Source organism: Dromaius novaehollandiae, chromosome W (genome assembly GCF_036370855.1).
Source record: "Dromaius novaehollandiae isolate bDroNov1 chromosome W, bDroNov1.hap1, whole genome shotgun sequence".
Taxonomy (NCBI): domain Eukaryota; kingdom Metazoa; phylum Chordata; class Aves; order Casuariiformes; family Dromaiidae; genus Dromaius; species Dromaius novaehollandiae.
Window position 1 is genome coordinate 53627889 of NC_088130.1, and position 17629 is coordinate 53645517.

The window sequence follows — 17629 nt, forward strand, 5'->3', positions numbered from 1 at the left end:
TACTGTGTTTTCTCATGTACATTGTGTGCCTCCAAGCACAATTTGTTTTCCTGGGCAATGGGTGATAAACAGCAATAAAACTGTTCCCATTTCATTCCTTTGGCAAGGAAAATAGAAAAAAAAAAAATCTAACAAGGACTCCCAGGGCTTTTTGGAATGTGTTAAAATGTCTGCTTTTCTCTGGGAACAGCCCCTTTGACTGACTCTGTAAAGCTAAAGGAGGATGTTGACAAGACCTTTGCAGTTTTAAAAGCCTGTGGATGAGCTGCAGAGTCGTCCTAATCTCCTGGAAAGAATCCAAAGGGGCGGCTAAATATCAAGAGTGCAGGACCCAGGAATTTACCTGCTCTTTTGAGACGTTTCACAAACGGCAGCTATGAACATGAGTTGAACGTGAAGAATGCACAGAGTTCTTTTGAATTGAGGTGTTTCTGGTATAAAAAAGATAGTACAAGAACAGGATATACAGACAAACAACAAATAGCATTACAGCAATTAACAAATGCAAATTCAGGGAGGGTTTTTTATCTCCTTGGGAAGTGAAGCAGCTGATAAGATGAAATATGGTTGTGTGTTAAAATGGACAACTCTTTCAAGAGAATGAAATGGGGCCAAAGGACTATGTTAATACATATTAAAACAAAGTGCCACCTTCACACACTTTATAAGTCTGCATGCTCAGCTCTTTCTAATCCTCCTGCCTTGGAGTATAAAATAAAATTGACCTTTAGCCTCCTTGTAATTAGGTTAACACACAAGTTTAAGAATACAGTCATGTATTAAAAATAGTCAATTTTATTTCATATCACTGTGCTTAGTACTATCTAACAGAATCTCTGATGCTTTATCTAGCAATTAATTTACAAGGAATATCTCTTCTCATGCACAGAGGATACATTACCAGACTGTTCCTTCAAAGCCAGTAATCTAAATTCCTACTGTATAGGTGCAGAAATACTTTTTCCTTCAGCTGCTTGCTGGCTCAGTCACTTGTCTCTTTTCTTGCAGAATGATTCCTGGGGAAAGCAGTACTCCTATGCACTCTTCAAAGCCATGAGCCATATGCTCTGCATTGGTTATGGAGCCCGCGCCCCTGTCAGCATGTCCGATCTCTGGATAACCATGTTGAGTATGATTGTGGGGGCTACCTGTTATGCCATGTTTGTTGGTCACGCGACTGCCCTAATTCAGTCTCTGGATTCTTCACGACGACAATACCAAGAGAAGGTAATTCATTTTAATGCAACCTTTTGAAGTTTTGAAATAGATTAATGAGATGTTTTAGATGTGGAAAAAGCTTTACAATTTTGCATGAAATAATCTAGTAGCATCTGAAACCTGCAGCAAATTTCACTGAACGTGAAATAATTCAGAGAACCCTATGGTCTAAATGTATTCCTGCATGAACCTACATGTGTCGCATGCACTGAATGAAATGTTGCATGTGAAGCTTGCTTTAAGTTCTGTAAAATCTGACATAGAAACTCCATCTCATGGTCCAGACTGTGCTTCACTCCGTAGGTACTTCAGCTAAGTGGCTTGAATGAGGAACATGAACGAGGTAACTTGGGTTTGTCTATAGAGGTTGCTGTCATTCCTTTGGACTGCAATATAGGCATAAACTTGTCATAAGAATCGCCTTTAAATGAGGACCAGGCCTGATCAATTAGTGTTGCCTGGAAATACCTTAGAGAAGACTTTATTTGCCGTATCATAATATTGTTTATATTATCATCCACGATGTGCTAGGCTGTCTCCAAGGTCTGAAGAACACTAGTCTAAAAAGCACTCAGCCAAAAGATGGAAAAGTAGTGATAGTTTAGGGGAAGAAAGAAGCAGAGAGTTCTTTAAGAAAGAGAAAAAAAATTAGTTTGTTAGATTCCTTGTAAGCATGAGTGGAATTAAAAAGACATAAATGGGTACAGAGAACCTTCTGGAAGGAGCACAAAGATGCACTAATAATTAACACTATCAATTCTCTGAACAAAGGCAGAGGCAAGTGGGGATGGACTTATGAAACCAGGTGCTGATGGTGGGAATGGTGGTATAAGGAAGAAGGGATGAGAATGAAACTCAGCAAAGGACAATAAGGATGTGCAGAGTTACTGAGGTGCTTAAAAGAAGCTAAAATTGGATGTTACAGTAAAGGGGACCTGGAGAGGACATGCCAGGAGAGAGGTCAGCTGAACAAACTAGTAAAATCAGAGAGTTCAAATGAGAGTTCAAATCAGCAAGAAACATGGCCTGAGCAACAATATTTGGCACGCATCTAAAAGGGAGTCCCGCAAAGGCAAATTGGGCAGAAATCCCAGTGTGATGTGACACAAGCCTGGGGGAGAAACCTGGCAAGAAGTATGCAGAGGAGAGGGTGACCCTTGCATGTGCTGCAGATGAAGAGGAATGGCCTGGGTTTGACGGGTAGGAAAAAGGGAAAAATCCAAAAGGACCTGAGAGTAGAAAGGATTGTGGTGTTTTCTTTACAGGCAGGCAAGGGGAAGGGCAGACAAGAGTGTATCAGAGTTTACATTCAGTGCTGTTAAGCTGAAGTTGCAGAAAGACAACTGGAGGCAGTATCTCAGAGACAGGGAGAGATAAGGGATGTGCTAAAATGCCAGTAACAGAAAAATTAGCCAATAGTTAACACATTAATCTCATGGCTGTTTAAAACAGAAGATTGCAAACACAGAGTTATCTTGAATGATAAGTGAAGATGAGAGGTTTAGGAGAGGGTGAGTGCACATTAAAACCTCTAGAAATCTGAGTTTTGTCAGTGGCCGTGTGAAACCTCCTGATCCATTTCAGTTTAAAATCAAGGGGCTAATCCTGCTAAGTGATTTAATCTAACTGGCTTGTTGGGACTACTCACGGGGTCTGTTCTGCCATCTCAGAGGGAAGCAATTTTATCAGAATGGGATATTTATCAGGAGCTGTGGGACACAAACAACTTAACCATAATAGAAAACATAAAGAAGTAAACCTTAGATCTGGTGTAACTGCTATTTCATTAGAGGTTAGGACCAACATAGGTACACACACATACGCAGACATATGAAATCAGCATCAGCCTGAAAGCTCGTCATATTAGTTATCCTCAGGCCTTCCTGGCTGCGCTGTAGTATCACAATGTTCTTTCCTAAAAAATCTGCCTGGATACTGGCATGGTTACCTGAAAAATTCAAAGGGCATTGCTATTTTCAACATTTAGTTCAAGAGAGAATCTAAGAAAAAGAAATCCATAAGCAGGGGGAAGTTTATTATAGGTATAAGTATTTTATTTGAATTTCTAATTCATAGGTACATTTATTTCTAAATACTGATGATACAGTACTCATTATTCTCAAAAAATATTTATTTGTTGATATGGTAAGTTAGTTGATACATACATTTTAGAGTTTCAGGAATATTGTAAACATATACAAATATTCATATATTTAAAACTGTTAAGTAAAGTCAGTTTCACTTAGGAATTTTTGTGTAAGTTAAAATCCAGGGAGCAGTCAAGTGCTATTGCATTTCTCATGTTTTCATATAACAGCAAACAAAGCATTATATTTTTTATTCTGTTTTTTTTTTTGCACACATTTTATTAAACATAGCGTGGAAATGTCTGGTATTTTTTACTTCCTTCAGTTCTGAACATTTACATTCTCTTTGTTTTCACTTCTTATCTACCATTGGTTTCCTGAGATTGTAGTCCAAAGCCTAACATGGCATCGCCATTCAGAATGAAAGAAATGAGCCAGAAATTGCATGTTTCTATTCTACAGAAAAATGTTTCTCTGTCATTCTGGCTGCCTTTTGCATGGTGATTATTATGTGCTAGGGCTAAGGCATGCTGTAATTAAAGAAAATTTTCTGCTGATTTCTGAGGCTCTGAAATCATTTGTATGGTATCTGTATAGTATATACTATAGTATACAACAACTATACTGACATGTTTGCATGTTCTTGCCTGTTACTTTATCAGAATTTAATCATATATTTTGAAATAAATCTATGACTGTAGTCTAAGAATTATGAAACCGTTACTATATACTGCTAAATAGTATTGCTAATACTTCTAATAATGTTTCTTTACTTTGCAAATTAGACAAATCGTTATTTCAAAGATCAGTTTATGCTACCCACTTTGTCAGCATATTTTCTGAATTACTGACAGATAAAAAAAGCTTGTATTTCACTTAACAGAAACTTGAAAAAAAGGTAAATTGAATCTTCAACCACAAATTTCAGATTTTTTACTATAAATATAAAAATGTATTTTGGCTTAGTGCATTGCTTTCTCTTCTCCTGGAATTCAAAATTGGAGAAATCAGGAGAGAGTGACTTGATTAGTTTTTTGGGGCTTATCATCATCTTTTTTTGCTGGTCTTATATAGCATTGTGTATTTCAAAGATCCATAGCATGGATTGCTAGAGAATGTAGAATGACACCAGAGAGAGGATGTTCTTAGATTCCCTTCTGGGTCAGATCATGCCAAAATCTTATTCTCTTTTTTTTTCCAACTGATTCTTCTGCTGCAGCTAACATGACATTTCATAAATGTATCTGTAGTACTCAACTATGAAAGGATAGTTCTGGTGCTTCTTGAAATGCAAGTAGCTTGCAGTGACATATTTGCTGAAAACACTACATCTTCCCTGTTCAGATCCTTCCAAAGCTCAGGATATGCAAAACTAGAACAAGCATTACAATTCAAAATGGAAGAAATAAACGCAAGAAAACAAGAAAGAGTTTTTGTTAAGCCAAATATGCCAAACAGAATCCAAGAGCACCAACTAAGAATTTTACCTGTGCCAAGCATTGCATGCTGAGAGAAATCCAAGTATGGTTAAGAAAGCTCATATTACTCCACTGGGTTTACTGTTTTGGGCCTAAGATGTAATTTGTCAGAAAAAATTAACAGTGATTATTAGCTGCCAAATGCTGAGGGGGGGACAATAAAATCATATACCAAGAACTGCTACAAAAAAGTACAGAGTGCTACATTCTGCTCACTTTGAGAAACACTTCACAGATTTTTCCAGTGAAGTGAATGGAAATATTCTTGGAGAAAAAATACCTGTCAGAGTGAATAAATATGTCAGAACTTGGTTCCAGTGAATGAAGTGCCAGTGCGTGACAGAGGAGAAAGACATGTCCAAGCCAGGTGTACTCAATCCATATTCCCTTTTCAATAAAAAAATCTGATAGAACATTCTACCTTATAAAAGGACAGAAAAAAATCAATGGCATGTTAGCACTCTCATTCCCCAATCTCTGATATAAACCAGAGATGGATGTGGTAGTAAATAGAAGCAATATTTTAATAATAATTCCTTTGACTTTTTCTAATATGCAGAAAGTCACAGGCAGCATCTGAAAAAAATGTTTGCCTCTGTTAAGGTAACATTTGAAAAAATCCTGAAATGCATGTGCAGAATTTGTTAACCAAGTACTGTAAAACAAAGCAGCCAAATAAACAGTCACTTGACAAGGAGTTGAAGATCATTAGTAAAATAACTCTTCATTTGGATGTTTATAGTTTTTAATAAGAAAATGATCATCTAATGCTTTGGATACTGTTGAATAAGCTTGACAAAGATTGGTTAAAATTTCTTTTGTTCCAGTCTGTCGTAGTAGCACAAAAGGTCCAGGAATTAAGTCATAAAAAAATGAATAGATTTGTAATAGCATACAGATTGTATCATATTCAAAGAGATTTTACAATTGGCTTGATAAAATGATAGCTATTAAATCCATTTTCATTATGCTGTCATTTATATATTTTGATATTTCTTTATTGGTAAGCAAGTCTAACAACCACGCAAGGTTTCAAAAATAGAATAAACAGATAAAGCAATTTTACCAGTTGCAAGTAGCAAAAAGGCACAAAATTTATCCATATGCATATTGTGGGAAATGGAAAAAATTACAACGGTCTCCATAGAGGGGATGCTGTCCTACTCTTAGGAAGATATGTTAAATCATTATTAAAGATGAGGAAGTATTCTGGACTTGACATCAACTCTAAATATCCCAAAGGACAGCTTCTAACCCTATCCTAAGGTTTTAGCTTATCTTTTAATTTATGGCTTTTTAGCACATCTTCTATTAAATCAGTCACTAGACTCAAAGAGAGCTGATCTTTTTAGATCTCAAAGAGAGAAAAAGATCTAAAAAATACTCTTCTACAGAGAAAAAGCAATAATTGCATGCAAAGATAATTTAAAAGCAACTTACTAATTGGTGTTGGGTATTTTTACATAGCATAGTGATTTGAAGCACAGATTGCTCATTTTTAATTTTCTTTTTTAACATCCAAAGATATGTTTACAAATGAATAACATAGGGTTAAGGCAGGAAGTCAGTTTTAGATTTTGCAGCACGAGGGTTTGCACCAGCTTTTCAAGTCTGCCCCTCACAGCTCGGATCTGGATGTCTAAATTCTGTGTATCGTGGATGGGGAGAGACAGACCCTCCACAATTCACGCACAAGAGCCAGCAAGCTCGGTGAGCTGGTCTGGAGGAGCAATGGCTGACGCGTATTTCCATTTCCCTCGTTTTACCCCACGCCTTCCCCTCCGTGAGGCTGAGGCACATACTCCAGGCAGCTTATGCAGTTACATGTCTGAGCTCCTTCTCTCAAAATGGCAAGGAGGGATCACCTTTCGTTTCAGAGGCAGCCAGAAGAGCAGATGGCGTTTCCTCCCCTGCCGGTGTATCGCCCTGGGAAGAGAAAACTCTTCCCAGAAGCAGCAAAAGCAGGTTCAGAGCCGACAGCCGCCTGAGTGGTTCAAACGGGAGTACGTCCCTACCGCCACATGCCAGGCTTTCTGTGCTGCCACAAGATGAAACAGATGGAAAGGAAAGTGAAAAGGAGACTCCTCGCCTCACCTCACCTTCCCTCACCTCATCTCACCCATTCAAACTGCACTGCTTTACCCAAAGCACGAAAGATTCACTGTGCCCGAGGGGGTTAAGGTGACGTGACTCTGCAGGGGACAGCACGCGTCCTGCCCCACTTCCAAGGGGACATTTATAAGTGGTTCCTAGGAAGCTCAGAGGCAGTGCTGGTAGCAGGGACAAAACCGTAGTTTCCCTTTTCTCAGACGAAAACCTTAAATGCCAAGATGGAGAGTCCTGCTTCTTTCTCTCTCTGCTCCATGAGTTTAGTGTGCAGCAGAGAGGGCCAAAGGCAGTGAAGGGCACTCTGCATGAACTACGATTTGGTATCCTAACACTCACCTGGGTGGTGATGTCTCTGCATTTTCTTATGAACAAAAGAACAAGTCTTCCATGTCTTCCTCAGTTTCGGTCACTTTGTGGTTAAAGACAGGGTGGAGCAAGATAGACATCAGGCCCTTGATATGCCCATTAGCCCTTTGATACCTAGGAGACTTTTCTGGAAAATTGTAGACGTCTATAAATATCCGGGACTTACAGATCAGCAGGAGTTCAGGAAGTGGCAGTTCCGGTATTAGGTCATGATGCAAACGTGTAGAAAGGGAAGAGCGGTGACAAATAACAGGACCACATCACTGTTTAACTAGGCTTGTACCCAGTTTTGGTACATTTCTTTATTTATATACATATACCTATGTACGTGTGTGTGTGTGTGTGTGTGTGTGTGTGTGAGGTTTTGTCTTCCCTTCCTTGTTGGAGTCCAGAGATGGATAAAATGGAGTGACTGTGAGGCAGATAACATAAAGCAGAATTTCTGATGCCTACATTTTTTATGTACCATTCATGAATTAAGAGTCCTTGAATTTCTAGTTGTTCTGGTATTTTTGAATAAACTGCAGACATGTAAGCAACAAAGAGAGCATAACTTGCATTTTAGACATCCAGATGAAGTTGCAATACTGGAGTTTTAACATGTAATATGTGGATCTGATCTGACAAGCAAAGATTCCCAAGAAATACTGGTTTGCTTAATAAGTTTGGTTGCTTTTCATGCTTTTTACATTTTTTTTGAAATGGAGCTCTTGCTTTTCTGTTGCTGCACATGGTCTTAGGAAAGCCTGAAAATAGTGTAACACAAAATTGTTCTCTGATTGGTCTCAACTCCTTTTCTTTACTTAACAATAGCACATTTTCACTTATACAGCATAATTTCAGCAATAGGTCATGTCATGTTCAGATTGCTGGAGCAGGTGAGCCGTTTTGAAGATAAATCTTATCTCTTCTGTTCAGTTGTGCTATAGTATATATGCCACCCCAAATAAAATTATTTATTTTGGAGAATGAAGGATAGTTTACTGTGACTCACAAGAAAAAAAAAGGGTGTATTTGTGAAATATTGTCACTGAATATCAGCTTATAATTTTGCAAACTTTTATAAAATCTCAATAGCTTGCACAAATTTATATCATATTTAGCTTCATCACAGTGTGATATTTTAAATAGTAAGCAATTTTTCATCAGTGTTATGAGTGATCAAATACAAGAATTGTTAAAAGTTTCCTATAGCCTCATACCTTCAGGAATAACTGAGTGTTGACTGTGCCAAGAGCATTATGGTTATCATAAGATTGAGAAGAGGAAAGTTCACTATTATTCCCTAAATACTTAGGAAAAAATTATTGCATGAGCCAATATTTTGGGCTTGTTTCTGGTAGTGATAATTCTTGGCCTTTGTGATTTTATTGGGAAATTCAGAGGGTTTTCTAGTTAGAAAAGAATCTGGAAGTCTTGACTTTTGGATTATTTGTATCCAATGCACTATATCATCTGATGCTGCTTTTGTGACCATCAGATGTCAGGGTGCTAAATGAATATAGTCTTCCTGTCTTCTATGAGCATCATTAATCCTCGTAGAATGCACTGAGATTTCTTAGATTAGAGCAAAGTATTAAAATATATTTGGTACATGTAGAATTACAAAACATACCAAAAGAAAATGCACAAAAGGCTGCAGTTCAGAAAAATACAACCATTTCAGATATTCTGTTTCAAAGGATGCATCCTGGTATTTAAAAGAGTATGCTTATATCACTTGTAGATGTGTTAATTCTTCTGTTTGTGTGTATCCTTTTAAATATTTTGAAGCATAATTAAGACCATCATGAACTCAACCCTCTGACATATGTAAACATAGCTACTAGAGCTCAAGCGCAGAGAGAGGCCTGTTCGTTGAATGTGAAAATGTTGGCTGTGTCAGCATAGGGCCTTTACTAGCATCACTTGCTTTCTCTTTCTGTCAGTCCATCTCAGTAATTTTCATTTATTATAATTATGTGAATTTTTGCTGGGCATAGTTGTGATAATTAATTTGACCTTAACCTTCTGAAGATTTGAAATAAGAACATCAATAGATATTATTCCAGCAAGTAAGGACAGAATACCATCCCTCCTGCCACTGCCCAAATGCTAATCAGAAGTTATTTATCTTTAAAAACACAGTGATAACAAAACAAGTGATAACAAAATAAATGCATCTGTTTCTTTCCAATGGAACTGAATAGTACACTCTGTTAGAGGGAAAGGCTTTAAGAAAGGAATATAAACCTATCAGAATGTTCTTACTACTTTGGTCTCCTGTTTTGTCCAGATTCTTCATTATTGTGTTTCAGCTTCTCATTACACTCAACCTTGCTGGGGTAATCAGTTTGGCTATTTTTGCCTTGTATCTTTAAAACGGCAATTGTTTCCTCCCAATAGCATGTACTGTGCAAGCCAAGTGCTATCCATCGGGCTGCATCATACCTGTGCCAAACTGTAATAGACTCCCACTGCTTCTAAAATGACAGATGGGACTTACTTTGATTTATTGCTGTGTTGTGGGTAATTTACCTATAAAGTGTTCTGCTGTCTTGCATTATGAATTAGGTTTCTAACAGTTTTCCATAAGAAAATGCAGAACAAGCTCATTACAATTTCAGCCGTGTGCATGATGACTATATAAAGTTAGCTCTGAAGATAGGAAGTTATACCAGAGTCAGATTTTATGAACAACCAGCTTTCTTTTTGCAGTAATTATCATAAGGTAGGTTACATATTAAAAAAAAAAAGAAAAAAGAAAAACCAAAGCAAACGCCAAGGAACTAACTTTTGTTTTTCAAAGTCTGTGTTAGCATATAGCACAAATTACCTTTTAACAGGAGAAGACTGTGTGATTCACACCAGATGGAGGTAACTGGTAGCAATTATCCCAGTTACACTAGAATGATTCTGCTTGTGTCCTGTATGTGTAGAAGGAAATAACACTCAATATTATATAATATAATATTACAGGTGAGAAAATAATCCTTGCTATGCCAGTTCTTTTGTTACCTTTGTCTTGTAGGGGAAGAAGCGAAGAAATAAAGATTAATTACTTTTCTCTTCTACTTTTAAATCATAATTCTCTCCCTACCTCACCCTGTTTCCTGAGCTCTGAGTAATTAAAGCTCCAGCACATCTGCCTTAAAAACACTGTCATTTGTATAACCAAGACATGCAATATAAATTTATAAAGATTATGGAGTGCACAGGATAATAGTAGGAATGAAACCTTTTCTCTACAAAAGAATGCTTTACAGAGTCCTCTAGATTCTTATGTATGCTAAATTGTTAGATTTGTACAAGTGGTTAGTAACCTTGAAAAAACAGTGTAAGAAAAATTTAAGAAGCCTCTATTGAGAGTCAGTACTAAATATAAAAGTAAAATGTTTTTGTCTCCATGTGTTTTCATAATATTCCATAGATTTACCTTTTCCAGCAGATTGCTGTAACTGAAAATCAACCAATCCTTTAGAACATATTTTTGTCCACAGTGAAGATTTATTAAAAGCATAATGAAAGTAGATCTTTTCATAAAAGTGCACAATACATTGAATTAGCATTGCACCGTTCTGGGATAGGAAAATGACATTTTCACATAACCATTTATATAATTTTTTTTTTAAAAAAAAGTATTTCTTCATTGACTGTTTTTTGTTATAGGCAGAGCTGGCCAGACTTATTTGTTCCCTGCAGAACTGGATGAAAACATAAAAATCATGTTATATTGTTTCATAGAAAATTTTTAAATGAAAAATGAAAGCGATTCTTTGTGTGTTTTTATTACACATTTAATAGGAACTGATAACCAGAGTTCAATGGAGTTAATTCTTCTGATTAAGATACCTCCCAACCTTTTCTGCTTCCTCGACATTTTGTTTTCTTTTCCCAGCATAAGCATTTCTTCTGACTTTGGTGAGACTTAAAGAGGTGGATAATAGGAAAGGATGATCACCTGGCAGAATAATCTCTCTCTTTTTTGATGCTTCACTCTTGTCCAGCACCAAGACTTTTTCAGTATTTTTTTGGGTAGCATCAAGCTGCCCTCAGCAGATGAACACAGACCTCAGCAAGGAGCACCACCAGCGCCAGAGGCAGTCCAGAAGGCTAATGCAAAGGAAAATCGAGACAGTGCAAAGAGATGATCAGTGTAATAGGCATGTGTCTAGTAGTAGGGAGCGTCTGTGACTGTTTCCAGTGGTATGACTGCGAGGGAAAAGGGTGCTAAAAAGTAGCAGGAGCCAAAGACTATGTGAAGTGGAAAGAGTGGAGGGATGGAGAGAGGAAAGAACTGGCAGCTGCAGCAGGGGAGAGGCAGTCAGGTTATTTTGAGGGAGAATTGTGATAGAAGTAGGCGCTTGTAATGGAGGACTTACTGATGGGCAATGAATTCATTTCCTGAGGAAAGCCTCAGACTGGGTAGTACTTCCTTATCTGGAAGAAATGCAGAAATGATTTGGTATGTCCTCTGTTTTTTGTGGAAAGGGGCACAGACGAGCCTTTTATTTCCATCTGCGTTTCCCTCACTTATTTTGAGCTTCATCAGCTTCTACAAGTGGGCAGTGCAAATAAAATAACAGAAGAGACTTAAATTTTTGCTCAGCAAAATGGCTAGAATTACCTAGACACCAACTAACTCAGTCAGCAGGCAGTGAGATTTTGGTTGCATGTGCAGAGATAAGAGAGATAGCAGCTGATAGTCCCTGCTCTGTCAGATGGATTTGTAAGACAGCACCAACAGTATTTACTGTTCAGGCAGTTTTTGCTAGAAGTCTGAAAAAAATGCTGAAAGAAGCTGAGAGAAGAACTATAAAAAGGGAAAAAGAGAATGAAAAATCTAAAGGACTGTATTTGGCCTTTAATTTTAAAGCAAAATATAAAAATCAGTGAATGACTCTGAAACGCAAGGCACAATAAAACCACTAATATATGTAACTCAATAAATGAAGATATAATATAATTCTTTATTACTGGAAGATCACTTTATCATGTTTTAAATTTCTCGTTCCAACATAGTTAAGAAACTGCTTCTTCCTCCATAGAGCTCAAAGTTTGGGAAGGTTGGCAAAGCTCAACGTAAGCTTGCAAAATAGTGCCAGGCCCAGAAGTGATTTGGGACAGTAGGAAAACATGATCTTGCTTTCCGGTTGAAACCTTAAGAGATAAACCTCAGCTCTCCCCTGTTTTTTACTTCAGCTAGCCTTTGTTTTCTTTCAGTTTCTCAGCCTACCATTCCCTGTCCTCAGTCCCTGTGCCCTTATCCAAGCTAGTCTCTGCATCTAGCAGAGAACACTTGTCCTCTGAGAACACTGTTTTTCCTCAAAACCCTCCACAGAAACCATCATCTGTTTTGTGGAGTTTGGAGAAGGTGGGGCCTTCATCCAAACCTTCCACCCAGTCTTGCCATGACAGAAAAAGAAAACTTTCACTGCTGTAATGGATGCTATGCCACTTATGCCTATGAAGTGAGAGGTGGTGCAGCAGTAAAATTAAATGGAATAATGTGATAAAGCAGGAAAAAACGGGGAAAAAAAAGTGAATAATGAAAGCATTGTATTGTGGAATATTCCATTAATATTAGATGTATGCCCCACTGCATGAAACATTTAAATCTGCAATACAATTATGAATAGAGTAGGGGCCAATCCTGTGGCAGATTGAGAAAATGACCTGTCTTTCTGTCCCCAGTGTCTGAAGACAATGTTCCTCAGTGAAATGGCCTGGGTTTCCATTTAACCCCATTATTAAATTCAAATACTGTTCAAAGCAGAATTTAATTTTATGACTTGCATTATATACAACTTTAAACACACTTACATTTGATAGCATAGAGCACTTCTTTGCCAGCCATGAATTTGAAAAAATGTCAGTATCAAACATTAAAAATAGAAGAAAACACAAGCTTGCACTTGGCTTTACTGCTGCTTTATCTCTTAAAATCCTCAGATTACCACGGATGTTTATTAATTACTCAACATTAATTACTTAACACTCAAGTTTAACTAAAGCAATATTCCATTCCATGGAATTAGCACTGGATAGCTCAAGTACTGTATTTGATTATTACCACTCAAAATGTTATTTTACTGTCTGCAGGTTTAAAACGTTGATTTATCATGAAGGTTGTACAAAATAAGCTCTGGAGAAGTTATATAAACAGTGTGATAACTTCAGGGTTGATCATTGCTGCATTTTGACTCCAGGACTATTTTGTATACTCCATCTATTTATATCAGTTATCATTCTTCTTTTTGCCTGGGTTTGGAACAACCATATGGCCCTACTTGTGCACGTGTGTAGAAGCTTTCCTGTAACCCTGGAGCATGATCAACGTGGATATTACATCTTTGAGGACCTTCCTGAAGGTCACTTCTCACTAAAATACGAGTCTTTGTAAAGCATATATGAACAGCAGTATTCTAATCTAAAGTTCTAAAATGGCTAAATTTGAATTGAATTTTACAAGGATGGCCAAAAAAAAAAAAAAAAAATCCCTGGAAGAAACTTGTGGCATTGCCAGGCTCCAAGACAGTTCCTGAAAATATCAGGATGGTAGAACTTGTAAGTCTTTTTTAATTTAATTGTTCTTTTAATGTTGATAAAGCACTGCATTCTTCTGCTGCACTGCTTTACTCACGCAAGCAGCAGAACCATTCTGACTGAAATCTTCCTCAACGTGAGACAAACACCTGACATGGCATATTTCACATAAAACAATCAGAGTTTATTAAAGTTATGAACCTCTGTAAGCAGAAGTTTATTATGAGAAGTTTTGAACATCCTTAATAGGCATAGCTGTCAGCTCAGTATCTTTGACCATACAGTCAGAGCATAGCTTCTTCCTTTTCCCTCATCTTGTTGGCTTTGCTACGTGCCATTGCTCTCCTAGTGCTAGCGTGTGATGGCATTGTACTTACTTGTCCATGAATATGACAATAATTATGCTGTGATTGCTGTCTTAGAAATTATCTTGGGGTTTATGTTGTGTCCTATCATGACTAACACCTGACTGATATCTGGAGGCAGTAATACGAGTTTTCAGTGGCTGTGTAGCATGTGTACTCCATTTCTGTGCCACTTACAAAAGGCTCTTTTATGCTGTTTGACATGCACACTACTAATATTCATGTTGTACTCTCTAAGAGTTTTGTAACACGACAAGAGAAAAGAAGCCAGTTCTCCATGTTTATTCAAATGGGGAAAGAAGGAATCTTTAATATTCATACGTGGCTGAGAAACAAAATACAAGCAAAAGGTCCTTCTTTGCCTCAACAACTTGTTACCTGTCTTTTTCACACAGGCCGTGTGTTGCTTCCCTACAGAGGATGCAATACTGTTCTCTTGGGAAGGTTTCCCTAATTCTGTTTCATGGCTGTTGCATGAAACTTTGCAGTCTAGACCACAGTGTCTTTGAAAAGGAGTCTGGTGATCTTGCATTTATCTATTGCATGATTAACAAATAAGCCTCCTTCAAAATAAAAAAGTTCTTTTAAACAAAATGAGAAGTGAAAGTGCTGGGTTGGCATGCCAGTAGACTTGTCAGCCCAGAGGTAACAACTGCATTGCATTGCCAGCCTTGGAGGACCGCCCTTCGTGGGGACCACCCTTCGTGGGGCTCCTAAGCCTCCAGCTCGGCTTCTCTGGGGTCCTGGTCTGGGGCCTTTCAGTGAGATGTCACTGTCATTGCTGATAATGATGTGTACATTATTAGCCCAAACAAAACTGGACAAAGATTATCAATTTCACATATGAAACAAATCGCCATCAGAGGTTATTGTACTTACAGCCACTGATATTACAATGCAAACTGCTTTTCTTGCTGTGGAAGAAAAGCACTTCTTTATACTACTCTAAAACCAGCTAAAATTTCTGATGCTGTACAGAGTTTTCCTAAAAATACATATGATTCTAAACAATTATCTAAATCTAATTTCTGTTAAATCTAAAAAAATTTAAATAACCTTTAGAATTTTTTAATTTAGAATTGTTCTTAGATTTTTTTAAGAACCCTTTGCTTGCCTTTCATAAATTTTATGTTTTTTATAGCTTCTTCTAGATGTTTTGCTCACCTCTCCAAAGGTCTCTGTATTTTTCCTTCATTTTATGCAAGAAGTAAAAAAGGAAAAGAAAGATATTTGATAGAAGATCCATTATTTCTCTTTAGCAGTCACAGCTTTGTGAATTTACCTTTGGCTGAACTCAGCTATATTGAATAAAATACTTTCTCTGAATGTTTCTGCTAAAATGATCAGCACAGAAAAAAAAGTGTCATAATTTGTTCAAGAGTTAAATCTTGATAGAGACCTGGGAAGTAATCCAATATTATAAAGAGCTTTTTCTGTGTCTTTTTGGAAACTAGAAAATAACACCTGCTCTGGTTGATGCATTGAACTATTTCTTCAGAACCAGACATTTCACAAATACTGTAACTTTGTCTGAAGCTTTTCTGTCCCCAATAGGTCCTCTAGTCCTCTTCATTCTCTTTATTCTAATCAAAGAATTATCTTTAATTTGTATAAAAATGTATTAAGTTTTCCTATATCCAGTGAATAAATTCCATCATTTTGAAATACAAAGAGAAACCGCCTGTATCTTACAGGCCTTTCTCTGGAACTATAATCGCTCCTTTTCCAGAGAGTACAAAAGGCTGCTTGGAATATTGCTTTACTACCATGACAGGGGGACCGTCGTTTATTGGGGAAGCCTCTAGATGCCATAAATTCATTTCTGTAAGGATGCCTCTGAAGTGTTTATGCTCCAAGGCTAGATAAAGACAAGGTAAGGAGAAAAATGAGATGAGAAGATTACAGATACTTTGTGAGAATGGATGAAACAACCCCTGGGAACATGACAAAGATGAGCAGTTTTTCAGCCTATCGGAGGGTGTTGCAGTTGTTGGTGTAGAAAGCTCAGAATCATGAATACCAGTTAATACTGTGCGTTAACCTTAGTGATTTTGGTGAAAGCTGAAGACTTTAAGAGAGTCTGATAAACAATTGAAGTTGATGTAGAAGCATGAAAAATAACCTCCGAGTCATCTTTGTAGTAAAAGGGCTCTTTGGATCATGCAGTATGCAGAAAAGGATTCAGACTATATGTATTAAACAATATATCATAAAGTAATAATTCTTATTATTAATGAAGGTTCTTGCTCAGAATAGAGTTTTTCTGGTCTCCTTTAGTTCTGCAGATTCTTAAAAAGATTTTAGTATGGCAGCCATCTAACACTGACTCAGGTGTTTACATTTTAAATGCCTGCAATAAGGTGGATTATTTCCATCCAATGACTCTTCTCTTCTGAGACAGCATCTGCACGAGAAAAGTCTTTGTCAGTATTTCCCAGCACCTTGATTCTGTGTAAGTGGCTATAATTTACTGAAAAAGTAAGGAGAAATCTCATTATCTACACACTGATTTCTACCCCTGTGAAGAACAAGAAACTTTCTTCCTCTCCCTCTCTCTCTAGCTTGAAACACATTTATTATACAAAGTAGAAGAGACTTTGAGAGATGCCCAGCCTAGAACCGCAATTTCCTGATCAGTATGACCCTGCATTGAAATGAGGGAAGTCCAGGTTCAGGTCTCTGATCAGAAGTCAAGAAAAGCAGTACATCTATAACTGAGCAACCGGGCTGTCTTTGTTTACCAAAGGATGTCCTTCCCTCTACCTTTGCCTTTGGACAGACTTTCCTAGGCACGATAAACGTATTGCCATGCAAGTTTTGAAATGAGAAAGCAAGTTCTTTTTGATGAATTGGCATTTTCCACTAAGTAATACGAAAAAGCTGGCAAGCTACAATTAGGCCTTATCAGAGCCAGAATTTCCAGGATCAGCAGCTGCACTGTGCCAGTGTTTCTGTCTTACTCATGCTGGTACTACTAGTAGCATAGATGCTGGCGCAACACCAAGCAGCTGCAACAATTACAGTGCAAATAAGACATTATTTTTTTCTTTTCATTACAACTATTTAACAATAGAAATAAAGTAACCTAATTTCAACCTAATTATTTCCTTTCTATATTCCTTTTTTAGATTACTACTTTAAATTGCCTCATGAGATAACTGGATCTCTGTGCAGGATGCTAATCAATTAAGCATGCAGATTTAGCTAAAGGCATTGTGACAGGTGCCAAATTTAGTATCATGCAATGTTTCTGTATTACAGGATCAATAGGGTAAGGTGAAAGACATGCCACAGTAAATTACGGTTCCTGACAGGCAGAAATAATAGGCATTTCTAAAAACTAGATTCAGAAAAAGATGGTAATTGACACTTGTCACCCTGTGTTCAGAGTCTGAGCCAAAGGTAGCCGTAGTCTGCGTTCAATTCCTGTGGACAGATCCCCACATCACAGGTACTTCAGCCGGCACAAATTCGACTTGTG

At 37.4% G+C, this 17629-nt stretch overlaps 1 protein-coding gene across 1 annotated transcript in view; it reads left to right on the top strand.

Moving 5' to 3' along the window:
- The window catches only part of LOC135324260 (potassium/sodium hyperpolarization-activated cyclic nucleotide-gated channel 1-like), a 208469-nt gene that overhangs the window by 130510 nt on the left and 60330 nt on the right, over window positions 1-17629 (top strand). Inside the window, exon 4 of the mRNA XM_064500142.1 lies at window positions 1009-1227. Within this exon, the coding sequence (XP_064356212.1) occupies window positions 1009-1227 (219 nt within the window). The remainder of the gene's footprint in view (window positions 1-1008; window positions 1228-17629) is intronic.